This window comes from Lycium barbarum, chromosome 11 (assembly GCF_019175385.1).
Source record: "Lycium barbarum isolate Lr01 chromosome 11, ASM1917538v2, whole genome shotgun sequence".
NCBI classification, from domain to species: domain Eukaryota; kingdom Viridiplantae; phylum Streptophyta; class Magnoliopsida; order Solanales; family Solanaceae; genus Lycium; species Lycium barbarum.
The window spans coordinates 98,015,935-98,029,274 of NC_083347.1; the positions used below are offsets into that span (position 1 = coordinate 98,015,935).

The 13,340-nt window shown below is 39.5% G+C and overlaps 1 protein-coding gene across 7 annotated transcripts in view; it reads left to right on the forward strand.

Annotated features, from left to right (window-relative positions):
- The window catches only part of LOC132620418 (calmodulin-binding transcription activator 4-like), a 28,053-nt gene extending 15,050 nt beyond the window's left edge, over positions 1–13,003 (forward strand). For 5 of the 7 annotated variants that reach the window (XM_060335087.1, XM_060335090.1, XM_060335086.1 and 2 more), the window contains 3 exons: positions 10,678–11,263; positions 11,500–11,790; positions 12,629–13,003. In XM_060335087.1, coding sequence (XP_060191070.1) covers positions 10,678–11,263; positions 11,500–11,790; positions 12,629–12,832 — 1,081 coding nt within the window. In that variant the 3' untranslated portion in view covers positions 12,833–13,003. The remainder of the gene's footprint in view (positions 1–10,677; positions 11,264–11,499; positions 11,791–12,628) is intronic. The other 2 variants (XM_060335088.1, XM_060335091.1) reach the window with 2 other exon arrangements.
- Positions 13,004–13,340: the final 337 nt, after the last annotated feature.

A 13,340-nucleotide genomic window follows, 5' to 3' on the forward strand; every position in this document is an offset into this window, starting at 1 on the left:
ACCCATGTCATTCTAGTGCAACAATCGATAAAAGTAACAAACCATCGACTACCAGACAAAGAAAGTGTTTGAGTAGGACCCCAGACATCAGAATGAATAGTCGAAAAGGGAATTGTGCTTTTATTGTCACTCAGAGGATAAGAGTTTTTAGTGTGCTTGGCATATTCACATGCATCACAAGACAAAGATTCAAACTCAGTTCTAGAAAATAAACCAGGGTATAACTTTTTTAAAGCAAAAAAAGATGGGTGTCCCAACCGTCTATGCCACTGTATTATTTCTCGGTTGACATCCTTATTTCCTACAAAAAAGGCCTAACCAGAGTCTCGAGTTCCATCGATCAAATATAAGCCATCATGCAATCTACCACTGCCAATCTTCTTCCCTGTATGAAGGTCTTCAAAAACACAATAATCAGGAAAGAATCTGACACTACAGTTTAGTTCTTTGGTGATAGCGCTAACAGATAATAGGTTAATAGGAAAATCAGGCACATGAAGAATGGATGATAAGGTAATATCAGGAGTACAAAAGATTGAACCTGTTCCAGAGACAGGGGTTAGGGAGCCATTGGCTATTCTGACATAATTTCCTTTGGGACTAGGAGAGTAATTTTGAAGGCCTTTAGAAGAGCCCGTCATGTGTCTATTCGCACGAGAATCAATAATCCAACAATTAAGCTGAGCATTAAAAGCAATACCTGACTGCACATAATTGGGGCTAGCAACATTAGAAGAGCCAAGTTTGTTCAGAAGACGGCGAAGATATTGAACTTCATCTTGAGACAAAGTCTCTCCAGAAGTAGTGTCACCCATATTATCTGGATGGGAAGGGTTAGAATAGGCCTATGACCCGAGAACTGAAAAAAAAAAATCCAGAAAAAAATCGCCGGAAAGTTGGCTGCCATGCCGGAATCCTAATTCCGGTGATCGGAAAAAAAATCAAAACTGATAGGGATAGGCTCAGAATGTTCCAGCGACCCAACAGAGAAAAATAATCCAGAAACGAACTGAACGGGAGGAGTTTTTTGTGCGGACAGCCACAAAGAGAGAGAAAAACTCGACCTCTTTGATAAAACACGGAACCCTAGTGCTGCGAGGGAGAAAACTCACCTCAAAAAGGCAGCAATGGCTCTGATACCATGAAGATTTTTAGCAAGAAGAAAGGGCTTCTTGTATTTCTGAATGAATATACAATCCATAAGAATGGGTACTTATACATGAGTTCTAAGACTAAATAAGGAAAGACAATATTACACAATCAATTCTTAATCATTCACATCAATACAATATATTCCTAAAATTAAGCTATCAATCTTAATCATCAATATCAAATCAACATCTCAATCTTAGTCATTAATACCAAATCAACAGAAACTTTAAGAGTTGAAGTTTAAATTCCCTAGTGATCATACTCCTGTCCACCTCAGGTAAATCAGAGTCACCAGCTAGATAAGGCAAATGCAGTGGAGGTGGCTATCAACTATTACCCAGATAACAGACTTGCCCTTGGACTTAGGTAAGCCCTCAATGAAGTCCATGCTGATGCTACTCCAAGCAAGAGGAGGTATAGCCAAAGGTTGCAGCAACCCCGGGTAGGCTGCAGAATCAGCCTTGCTCTTTTGACAAATGGCACACTTTTTAACATAATCTTCAACTTCCTTTTTCAGGCCTCTCCAATAAAATAAAGCGGCAACCCTCCTATATGTGTGATCCATACCAGAATGCCCTCCCATCATAGAATCATGCCATAATTTAAGTATTTCAGTTCTTCAAGGAAAAATCTGGACCTACTACCAGCTTCCCTTTCCTCCTCAACTGTTGGTTAAGATAAGTGTATCCTTTGATTTCCTCTTTAGAGTGTTCCATCTGTTGTATCAAGGCGAACAGGTGTTCATCTAACTTCCAACTATCCATGATGGATTGAAGCAAATCAGTTCTTACAGAAGAGAGTGAGATTGCGGCCAAAAGGACAGCTGGCAGCCTAGATAAGGCATCAGCTGCCTTATTTTCCTTACCCTTTTTGTACTCAATGTCAAAGTTAAATTGCATCAATTTAGTGATCCATTTGAGTTGGGACCCTGTATGCAACTTCTGCTCCAATAGGAACTTTAGTGCTTTCTGATCAGACCTCACAGTAAAATGAGTGCCCATCAAGTACTGTTCCCATTTTGTAACTGCCATCACCAATGCAAGTAGTTCCTTGTCATACACAGACAGAGCCAAATGTTGTCCTGATAAACCCTTACTTAGATAAGCTATTGGTCTTCCCTGCTGCATCAAAACTGCACCAAGCCCCAAGTCACAGTCATCAGTTTCTACAATGAAGGGTATAGAAAAATCTGGTAAGGCAAGAACTGGTGCAGTAGTCAAGGCTTCTTGTAATGCTATGAAGGCTGCAATAGCTTGGTCTGACCATTTAAATCCTTCCTTCTTCAATAAATCAGTCAAGGGCTTGCTAATCTTCCCATAGCCCTTAATAAACCTTCTATAATATCCTGATAATCCTAAGAAACCTCTCAAGTGTTTGAGATTTCTTGGCATTGGCCAAGATTTAACAGCAACAATCTTTTTGGGGTCTGTTTCCACCCCATGAGCAGAAATCAGGTGTCCCAAATACTCTATCTTAGATGCAGCAAAAACACACTTAGATCTTCTAGCATAAAGATGGTTTTGTCTAAGCAATGCAAAGATTGTCCTCAAATGCTCAACATGAGCTTGCAAACTCTGACTGAATACTAGAATATCATCAAAGAAGACCATGATGAACTTCCTCAAGTGATTCTTAAAAATGTGGTTCATCAAACCTTGGAAACTAGATGGAGCATTGGTCAGCCCAAAAGGCATAACCAAATACTCAAAATGGCTAGAATGAGTCCTAAAAGCTGTTTTATGGATATCAGCAGGTGTCATTCTAATTTGGTGGTAACCGGACCTTAAGTCAATCTTAGAATAAATTTGTGAGCCCCCCAACTCCCCTAACAACTCTTCAATCAGGGGTAAGGGGTATAGGGAATTTATCTTTGATTGTAATTTGGTTAAGTGTTCTGTAGTCTACACACATCCTCCAGCTCCCATCTTTTTTACCTATTAGTATTACTGGAGAGGCAAAAGGACTGCAACTATGTTGAATCAACCCCTGAGTTAATAATTCAGACACTTATCTTTTCAATTATGTCTGTCACGACCCAACCGGAGGGCCATGACGGGCACCCGGTGCTAACCCACCCGGGTACCTCTTATCATACTCTCATATTCACATCTAGGTGAGCCACATGGCTTACTCATAATTTATATGCATCAATAGTGCTAATCTCGTTGGGCAACAACACATTCATAACATCATTAACAACTATGCCCATATCAATGTACATAAGCCGACGAGGCTATCAAAATGATATACAAAATATAAGCCGACAAGGCTAAGGACATCTAATCATACACAACTGTCTACGAGCCTCTAAGAAGAGTATGTCACATCATATAGGCGGGACAGGACCCGACCATGCCCATAGGTATGTACACAAAAAAATAATACCAAAAGCTGTAGCTCCGGATGAAATGGAGCTCCTCTATGTAGTCCCTGAATAAGAAATCTACGGATCAAGCTTGTCTCCCTGTCCACCTGCAGGCATGACGCAGCGTCCACAAACAAAAGGACGTCAGTACGAATAATGTACTAAGTATGTAAAGCATAATCAACATCATAATAGGAGCATAAGAGACAATATAAGAAATAGCATAAGATGGGAAAATCAGGAGATAGTAGCCATCATCGTAATTACTTGTCTTTCATAGGGGCCTTCCATTTCTAATGCGTGCTCGTGTACATACATATATACATATACCTATGTCCATATCCGTATTCATATACATATTCATAACCATAACATACCCGAATAAAGGTTCGGTGGTTTCACATACCCGGCCATGACAAGGCTCGGTGTCATACATACCTGGCCCTACCAAGGCTCAGTGTTATCTGTACCCAACTGCAGTGGTGTGCGCGCAATAGGTATCATACCCGGCCATATAAGCTCGGTGTTACTTAATAGTCATACATACTTAAACCTGTATATGTAGGAGCAAGGTTTTGGAGAGCGAGAAGCAGAAAAAAGCGACGAGGCCTCGCTTCACCGAAGCGAGAAGCGTGAAGCGAAGCACGCGCTTTTTTCATGTGAAGCACAGTTTAATACAAAAATAAAAAATATTAAATAGGCATAGATAAATAACTTAAATTAAGAAGTAAATAATAGATAGATACTAGAACTAGATATTCAATAATCCTCATAAGTCATAACATATTAAGCAAATGCAAAACCAAATCACAAAGTGAGCAACATCCTATTGAAGAACAGAGACAAAAACAGGGCAGAACAGTGAAAGAAATTACAAAACAGAGATAAAAAATTGCAGCCCAGTTGAAGAACTGAAAAATAATAGAAAAGAAGAAGAGAAAAAAGAGCAACCCAATGAAGAATTGAAAAAATAAAAAAATAAAAAAGAAACTGGCAGTCGTAGCAGCATAGCAGCAGGTAAAAGAGAGAAAATAAGAAGAGGAAGAGAAGAGAAGAGAAGGAAGAGAAGAAGAGAAGAAGAGAAGAGAAAACTAACCTTGAGACTTGAAAGAGGCGTAAAGAGTTGAGGAGCAGCACCCGTAAGAGTCCCAATAAAAGCGGGAAGGGTGTTTTAAGTTAAAACACTTAAAAAAATTTATTTAAAAAACCCTAGGGGCTGAAGCGCACGCTTCTGCGCTTTTCTCGCTTTCCTCGCTTCACGCTTCTGGGGCTAAAGCGCGCGCTTATTTACCAATGCCTCGCTTCAGAGCAGAAAAGCGCAAGGGTTGCGCTGCGCCTCGCTTCTCGCTTTAAGCGCAGAAGCGCTCGCTTTTCACAACCCTGTGTAGGAGTTCATTAGTATCATCGTCATCATTGACATCATCATTTTCGTTGTGTCTATCCTTAGAGGATCAACTATCATATAAAAGAGGCAATAAAATAGTGAACGTATCGAGAATCGTAAGCTTGGTAATCTTAGAGATAGAGTCATTTGGAAGACATTATGGAACTCATGAAAGAATACATATAGCAAGGGAACCATGCCTTAATGAAAGAAGGGTTAGCCTTACATACCTCTTTGTCTCCTTAAATATTTAACGTTCCCCGTTGAAGCTTGAATAATCTACATTTGGAAGGATTCATAACATGGTTAAGCCTTAATGATACTCCTAAATTCAAACTAGAATAATTCATGATCTAATGAAAATTGGGCAGCATTTCCCCTATTTCGTCAACTTCCACCATATCAGAAAACAACTCCCAACAACCACAATAACATCCACAATATCATAATCAAGTATTCACATTCGATTTAGCCTTCAAAATTCATCCTTATGTTCAACTTATGCTAGCAACTTCATACCCATTTTAGCACATTTTCATATAATGCTTCTTCATCACCATTATTACTTTCCGTAGCAATATTATACCCATATTATACTAAGAATCATAACTCAAGTTAGCTTACTACTCAAAAACCTCATAAAAACTACATTTAGAACTCATCTTCCACTTTTTCCTTCTACCCAAGTTGTTCAACAAATAAACATTCTTGATAATATGTAATAAGTATGAAAACTAACCTTTTTATCACATAAGAATGAGCTTTGGAGCAAGCTATCAACTTATATGAAAACCCTAGCTTTAATATCCAAAGAATTCTTGGAATCTACTAACCCTAGCAAGACTTGTAACACATGGGTTTCTTGATTCTTGCCTCTTGATATTTAATCTCTCTTGAATTTTGGCTTGGATTAGATTATGGAGTGGAAGAGAGGTTTTTTTTTAGAGAGCTTTTGGATCTGATTTGGTAAGATGAAATGTCCAAATGAAGTGGAGTAAATTATATAAAGCGGAACTTAAAATCCCGTCGGGCAATTCGACGCCAATTTTGACGGGCCGTCAAAATTCCTACGGACCGTCAAAATGGTCCGTAGAACTGCCTAGCCAAATATGGTTCACTATGACCATTTGACGCTGGGCTGGTGCAATTTGACGGACCGCAGAATTTTCTGCGGGGCGTCAAAATTCCTGCGGGCCGTCAAATGGTCCGCAGAAATTTTCTGCTCAGACAGTCTATTGCATAACTTTTTACTCAGACGTCACATTGACGAACGGTTTGTTGCGTTGGAAACTAGACTCAATGAACTTCAATTTGGACAAAAGAAACACACCAAAACTCCTCATATTCTAGGAGATATGCCTCCCCCAATTTGGACCAAAATCCTGTCCGAAAATTTTGTCAACTTTTACCAAAGTTCCCACAAACTCCATTCCTTTATTTGCTTGTTCTTAAATCCTTCCATAGCTCATTTCATGGGCTTAAACCCCCATAACCATAATAAGGAACATGTAATCTCATATATCCTAAGGTAACTCCCGTTTTCACGATTAGGACAACTAACGCCTAACGAATCTCAACGGACGAAACTACGAGGTGTAACAATATCCTTCTGCCTGGGGGAATACCTATAGGGTCTGTTGTTTACTGGTTTATGTCCATCCTGAAGTGGGATATGATGGTCAAAAGAACCACTGAAAGGAGGAAGAGTTTTTGGCTCTTCAAACAATTCCACATTTTCTTCCAATACAGCTTGGATCTCAGAGGGGTTTTGAGTCAATTCTGATCCTTCCCTCAACTGCCCCTTCTGCTCTTCCTTGTGAACCACTCGGATCATAAACACCTGAGCCTGTTCACCTTGAAGCTTATGCAAGGAATCAGAGTTTAGTAACTGCAACTTCTGTTGCATACCTTGCAAAAATACCTTCTGCCCTTGGTATTCAAATTGCATAGTCAACTTGCTAAGTTAAACAAGATATCCCCTAGCTCACTAAGCCATTGACAACCCAGTACCACATCACAAGTTCCCAAGGGCAATATCAAGAAACCAGCCTTGAAAACTGTACTCTTCAACAACCACTCTAGCCCCTTACACATGCCAGTAATGGGAACTGAGTTTCCATCAGCCAAACTGGCATCCAACAACCTGCAAGGTTCTACCCTCCACCCCATTTTGGCAGCTAGAGTGCTATCAATGAAATTATGAGTAGACCCTGTGTCCACAAGAATATTTAAAGCCTTCTTGTGACTGTATCCAGTGAGCCTAAGTGTTCTAAATCCCTTAGTACCACTCAAAGCATGGATAGATATCTCACAAGTCTCTGCTATGTCTTCCACATTCATCACCTCATCCTCCATAATGTTCTCCACCTCTCCCTCCTCTAATTCAAGTAAATACAACTGTGCTCTAGACTTGCACACATGACCAGGCAAGTACTTCTCATCACACAAATAACAAAGTCCTTTAGCTCTCTTCTCACTTAGCTCAGCAGGACTAAGCCTTCTCCTTCTAGATTTGTCATTAAATCCTGCTGTGGTCGGTTTAGGGAGGTGAGTAGCTGGTGTTGTTGTTGGTTTAAGGGCAGTGTAAGCTGAAGTAGGAAGACCAGATTTAGTGAAAGAGTGTTGAGGGTGAGAAGATTGTTTCATAGCTTTGAGTTGTTTTAAGAAGTTGGGACTCTTGGATTCTGGCTATTTGATATGCTTGGGGTAGTGAATAAGGTCTGTGCAACTTAACTGCATCCCCTAATTCCGGTTTCAATCCATTCAAAAATAAACTAATTGCATAACCAGTATCCAAGTTTAATTTAGTCATAGCTTTATCAAACACATCCTGAAATTCTGTTACAGTTCCAGTCTGACTAAGCTTTAGTAACTCACTCATTGGGTCATCATACTCAGCTCCAAACCGATCCGATAGGGGAAGGATATATTCCTCCCAACTAGGAAGGGGAAGATGTTGTCTACTCCTCATATATGCTTGGTGCCACTGAATTGCCATATCATCAAAGTGGAGTGTTGCCACTGATACTCTCTGATGGGGTTGAACTTCATCCAAGGAGGAGAACTGCTCCACCTTATACCACCAATCCTGAAAATTCTGCCCATTGAATCTAGGAAATTCGATTTTGGAATACTTCAAAAGTGACATGAGACAGGGGATGGTTCTGAGGTGGGTAAGTTTGTTGATAATGTTAAGGATTCTGAGAATTCATCCATGGGGAAGGTGGAATTTGGGTGGTAAGGTAGGGTTGATGAGGAAATGGATTTGTAGGAGTGGGATAAGGAAGGTATGGAATTGATGGTGCAGGATTAGGGATATGCATCAAGGGTGAATTAGGAATTTGGGAGTTTATATTGGGCCTAGAATAATTGGGATTTTGAATTTGGGGTGAAGTGAAATGAGGTGAGATGTTAGGTGGGGAAGACACCATCATCTGAGACCCAAAACCTCGAAACTACGATGGGTTAGCTGACTAAGAGTAATTTTGATCGTGCGGTGGTTTACTAGAGGAAGAAGATACTAGAATTCGAGTTCCCATACCACTGCTAGATGGAGAAGATGTTAAAGTGTGAATTCCGATACCTTTAAATTGATCTGGACCTCCAGTCGGAGAGTACAATTCAACCTCTCGTTCCTCCATAATCGCCGACAATTTGTCCTTGTCGTCTAGCATCGATCGACTCCTTGAGTTCCTTATACGATTTCTCGTGGATGGATTCTAGGTGATTTTGTCGTGCCGCGAACTGCACCATTTCTACTGCTAATTTGTCCAACCGATCAATCACCGCCTTGATATCGGATGCCATTATCGTTCACCCACAGTGCGAGGACGAAGCTCTGATACCACTGATGTAGATTAAACTAATTAAACAAGAAATTAACAGAATTAAGCTAAGGGAAGGAAATACTGATTCTCATTTCATAACCTTCCATAGAAGAGCCTCCATTCTTACATATACTCAGCTGACTTAGCTGAGGGACTAAAGTGCAAAATAATCGAGGACTAATGTGTAATATATGTAAGCTCTTATTTAATAACATAAAGGACTTAAGTGTAAATGGATAAACATAGTAACTAACTCATAGCTAACAGCTTGGTATCATTCTGCAAGCACAGTGTACACCTCACAACAGCCGCAATCTTCCCCGGTATGCAGGGGCATATCACAAACATGGTATATCATGGTACATGAGCTTAGGGTTATCATAAACATGTCTAGAACCCTAGTTTTGGGTGAACTTTGTATAATCATGGAAGAATGCGGTGTGGGAAAGAACAATGATATTTCACACGTAGAAAGAAACCCTACATAGGTGTAAATGCTCCAAAACTCGTAATAGAATTCCAAAAGCTTAAACCTTGAGCCTTGAGATGGGTTTTCTTGAAAACCCTAGGTTAGGAACAATGATTTCCTAATTAGATTACATGAATACATGTTAAAATTGACTTGGAAGGGCTTGGAATGGCTTACCTTAATGTCTTGGATTGATGGGAGAAGAGGAACTTCGTTCTAGGGCTTGAAGGAATGAAAAATAGAATTAGAAGACTGAACTGGTGTATTTATACTTAACAGCGTCGGGAGAAATACGGTTCGTATTTTGAGGTATGGTCAGTTTTTATGGACCGCATTTTATCATGGCACAAAACAGAATGTCGAGGCTGAATTTTTCACAAAATACAGACCGTATCTCAAAATACGGACCGTATTTCATTAGACAGTTCTGCGACCCTTTAGTAAAATGGCCATAACTTTTTGTAAGGATGTGCGTTTGACCTCCATAATATATCATTGGAAAGGTATTTCAAAGGGCTACAACTTTCATCAAGGAAGTTTTCCCAAATTCTCAATTAATAAAGGGGTTATAGTCGCTTGAAGTAAGACCTTCCGCAAACTCACTTGAAAACATGCTCCGTAGAGTGGCTTCCAACTTTTCTTTGTCCAAAGACTCTTCGTATGACTTGATTAGTTTTCAAAACACTTCCTATACTCCTCATATTGGTTCCATTATACCCCTGTCTTACGAGTCGAACTCTAGCCCGAATGCACGAGGTGTTACATCAAGAAATAAACATGAATTGTGAGTTATGATACTTCTTGAAGTGTCAACAAAGAAAATTGGTCAATTCTGCAAATTTTATTTTATAGGAAAAATAAACATGAAGGTTGTTGATCAATCTCACAGTTATAGCATTTTATGTGAAGAATGATTACTATATTTATCTCTGGATGTCCAGAAAATGTATGCAGTCATGAAGAATTTGCACTTTCCAAATTCGTTGTGATATATTGATAACCTGAAAAGATTAGATTTGAAGTACTTTATTACACTGACTCTGAGGAGAAACACTGGTCTGGCAAAACAGTTGTTAGTGTCTACCATGTTCTGCTTGGGGTTTCTCTCTTTACTGCTTTCAGAGACAGCGGTGAACTCTTCTGAATGGTCTGGGGGCAGAATTAGGTTATTGTGCATATGAATTGCTGAACCGTGTAGCTTTCTTGCAATGATTCGGAGAAGGGCAAAGAGAAGCCTGCCTGATGGGATTACTTGTTCTTATATTCCTTTTGTTCTTCACTGCCGTAGCTTAGAAATTAGAATATTTGTTGGTCTATTAGAACAGTCTCTGTTAGATCTCTATCTTCTTGTCTCTGTGTGTGTCTGTTCGCACGTGCAGTGCAGTTGCTACGATTATTCCTTACAGTGTCTCATGCATTAATACATAAGCCGGTTCCTTTTTTTTTTTTTTTCCCTATTCTAACAGCTTACTTGTGTTAGGGAAAAAATGGTTGCATCACTCATAGCATCTGGTGCATTTGCTGGAGCTGTTACTGATCCCTCTTCGAAAGATCCATTTGGTAAAACTGCTGCATCAATTGCTTCTAGCTGCGGTCACAAGGGAGTTGCAGGTTATCTCTCAGAGGTGGCTCTCACCAGTCATCTTAAGTCCCTCACATTAGAAGAAAGTGAGCTCTCAAAGGGGACTGCTGACGTCGAAGCAGAAAAAACGATTAGTAGTGTATCAACCACGAGTCCTGTCACACACGAAGATCAGCTTTCTCTTAAGGACACTTTAGATGCAGTCCGCAATGCAGCTCAGGCTGCTGCTCGTATACAATCTGCATTCCGAGCACATTCATTCCGGAAGAGACGACTTAGAGAAGCTGCATGTGCTGCTACTACTTGCGGAGATGAATATTGGATCCTCTCAAACGATGCTCTTGGGCTTTCAGCTGCCTCAAAGTTGGCATTCCGTAACACTCGGGACTATAACTCAGCAGCTTTATCTATTCAGAAGAAATATCGGGGATGGAAATGCAGGAAAGACTTCCTTGCATTTCGCCAGAAAGTAGTGAAGATACAGGTGCTTTATTTGTTTGAAAGTAGAATAGACATTTCAAACCTCATAAATAACAACCTATCTTTGAGAAACTAAGAAGACGAGACTTTTAAAGAAAATATGTCACCACTCTAGATGTTACATCTTTAGCTGCTCTCATTCTTATTGAGTGGGGTTGGGGAGGGGAGAGGTGATATTGCAGGTTAGATAATAATTTGTTAAGCAGAAAGAGGTTGTGACCTTTGTAATTGCCATGGCAGGCTCATGTACGAGGATATCAGGTTAGAAAGGAATACAAGGTATGCTGGGCTGTGGGTATTTTAGAGAAGGTGGTGCTAAGGTGGCGTCGACGGGGTGTTGGTCTTCGGGGATTCCGACTGGAAGAAGAACCCATCGAGGACGGCGAGGACGAAGACATTCTCAAGTTGTTCCGCAAAAAGAAAGTGGATGCTGCTATAAATGAGGCTGTCTCTAGAGTGCTATCGATGGTTGACTCTCCAGAAGCACGCCGGCAATATCATCGCATTCTTGAAAAGTATCGACAAGCTAAGGTTACTGAAGCATCCATCTAGTATCATAGTAATGAAATAGTTAAATCTACTTGATCCGCTGATTTCAACAACTTGAACGTAAACAACAAGCTCACTTGGTATATTTTACATGTGGAAACGCTCACCTACACTGTTTGGAAATCCTTCCTCTATCCACATGTGAAATTCGGGAGAGAGGGAGCATGTAGTGAAGTTTATCTACCATTCTGTATCTTTTTTTTTTTGAAACTGGTAACTATCATTCTGTATCTTATTTTTCCTTTTAACTTTTTAAAGTTCCCTATTTTCTAGTCGAATGATTAAAAAAAAATTAGCGTGAAAAGGTTATGTTTTGCATTGGCTAGCATAAAATAAAATGTATAACATATCATTGCATCGGTTTTCTGTCCCAGTAAAAACTGTCGTAAATGGATTTGATGAAGCATGACTTCAATAAATAGAAAAAGTACAGCTTCAAATCTTAATGTGGCCAATACATTGGATATGGGATTAACTTAATTTATTTCGTGTTGTTAAACTGAATCCATCTATGTTCTTGTATATCCGACTTTTACTTTCTCCCCCTTTGTGAGACATCTGATCTTATGCTTCATGATCCATCCATTTTGTACATATCAAATCCATTCTCTACTGATGATAACTGTGATACATTGCATTAGCTCCTGTTAGATTGGCTGGTTTTGCATTACCCGAGCAGAGCAGAAATTTATTTTCAATTAGAATTGACTAAGGCTTAAACCGCAGACATGGTAAAGCAGTTTAATTCCTCGAAAACCTGTTCTTTAAAGAAAAAAAAAAAAACAGATTCAGTTAGCTTCTTGGTTCCTTTCGAAATCAGGAAATCATGTCAAGTAATCTTCTTAGGCAGGTTGAGCTTGGAGGAGTGAAGAGTGATACAATATCTACTGCACATAGTGACATCTCCAATGCAGAAAACAATGATGTGTATACCGTTCGCAGAGATGCTAATAAAACAACTCTGCGATCCCCTCCGCTTGTGGATGAATTTCTCAATGTCTTCAACGCTTCAGTTTGGTTTTGAACGTTATCTGTTGTTACGAGTGAAGTATTTTGTAGGTAATATGTATTAAGGTTGAAAGTTGAAACAACCTTTTTCTTCATTTAGTGCCTGCAGGCAGATCAGTTTGAAATTTCTTTTGCTATTGTACATATTCTTGCGTCTTTTCTTAATATATCATCATGGAAGCTCAGATATATTATGAGTGTTGTATCGAACCTTTAACTTTTGTTTTACCTTGTCACCTCAATCCATGTTGTAGACGTTTCCATTGAAATCTTCGAGAATTTGTTACATCGTGTAAAATACAACTAGTAATGACCACCTCTGTAAAAAAATTCCTTTTCCACACATAACAGTTGTTCGGACTAGTTTAGTACTACAAGAAATTTATCAGATGGCAGAAGTTTGATTATTCCATTTGCAGATCTCGAGTTCACGAAGATGGTTTATCAACTGCTTTATCAAACAGTTCAATTTAGTTTTCCAAGAAGTTGCACCGGAGATTCTAGCTAAACATTACGATCGACAT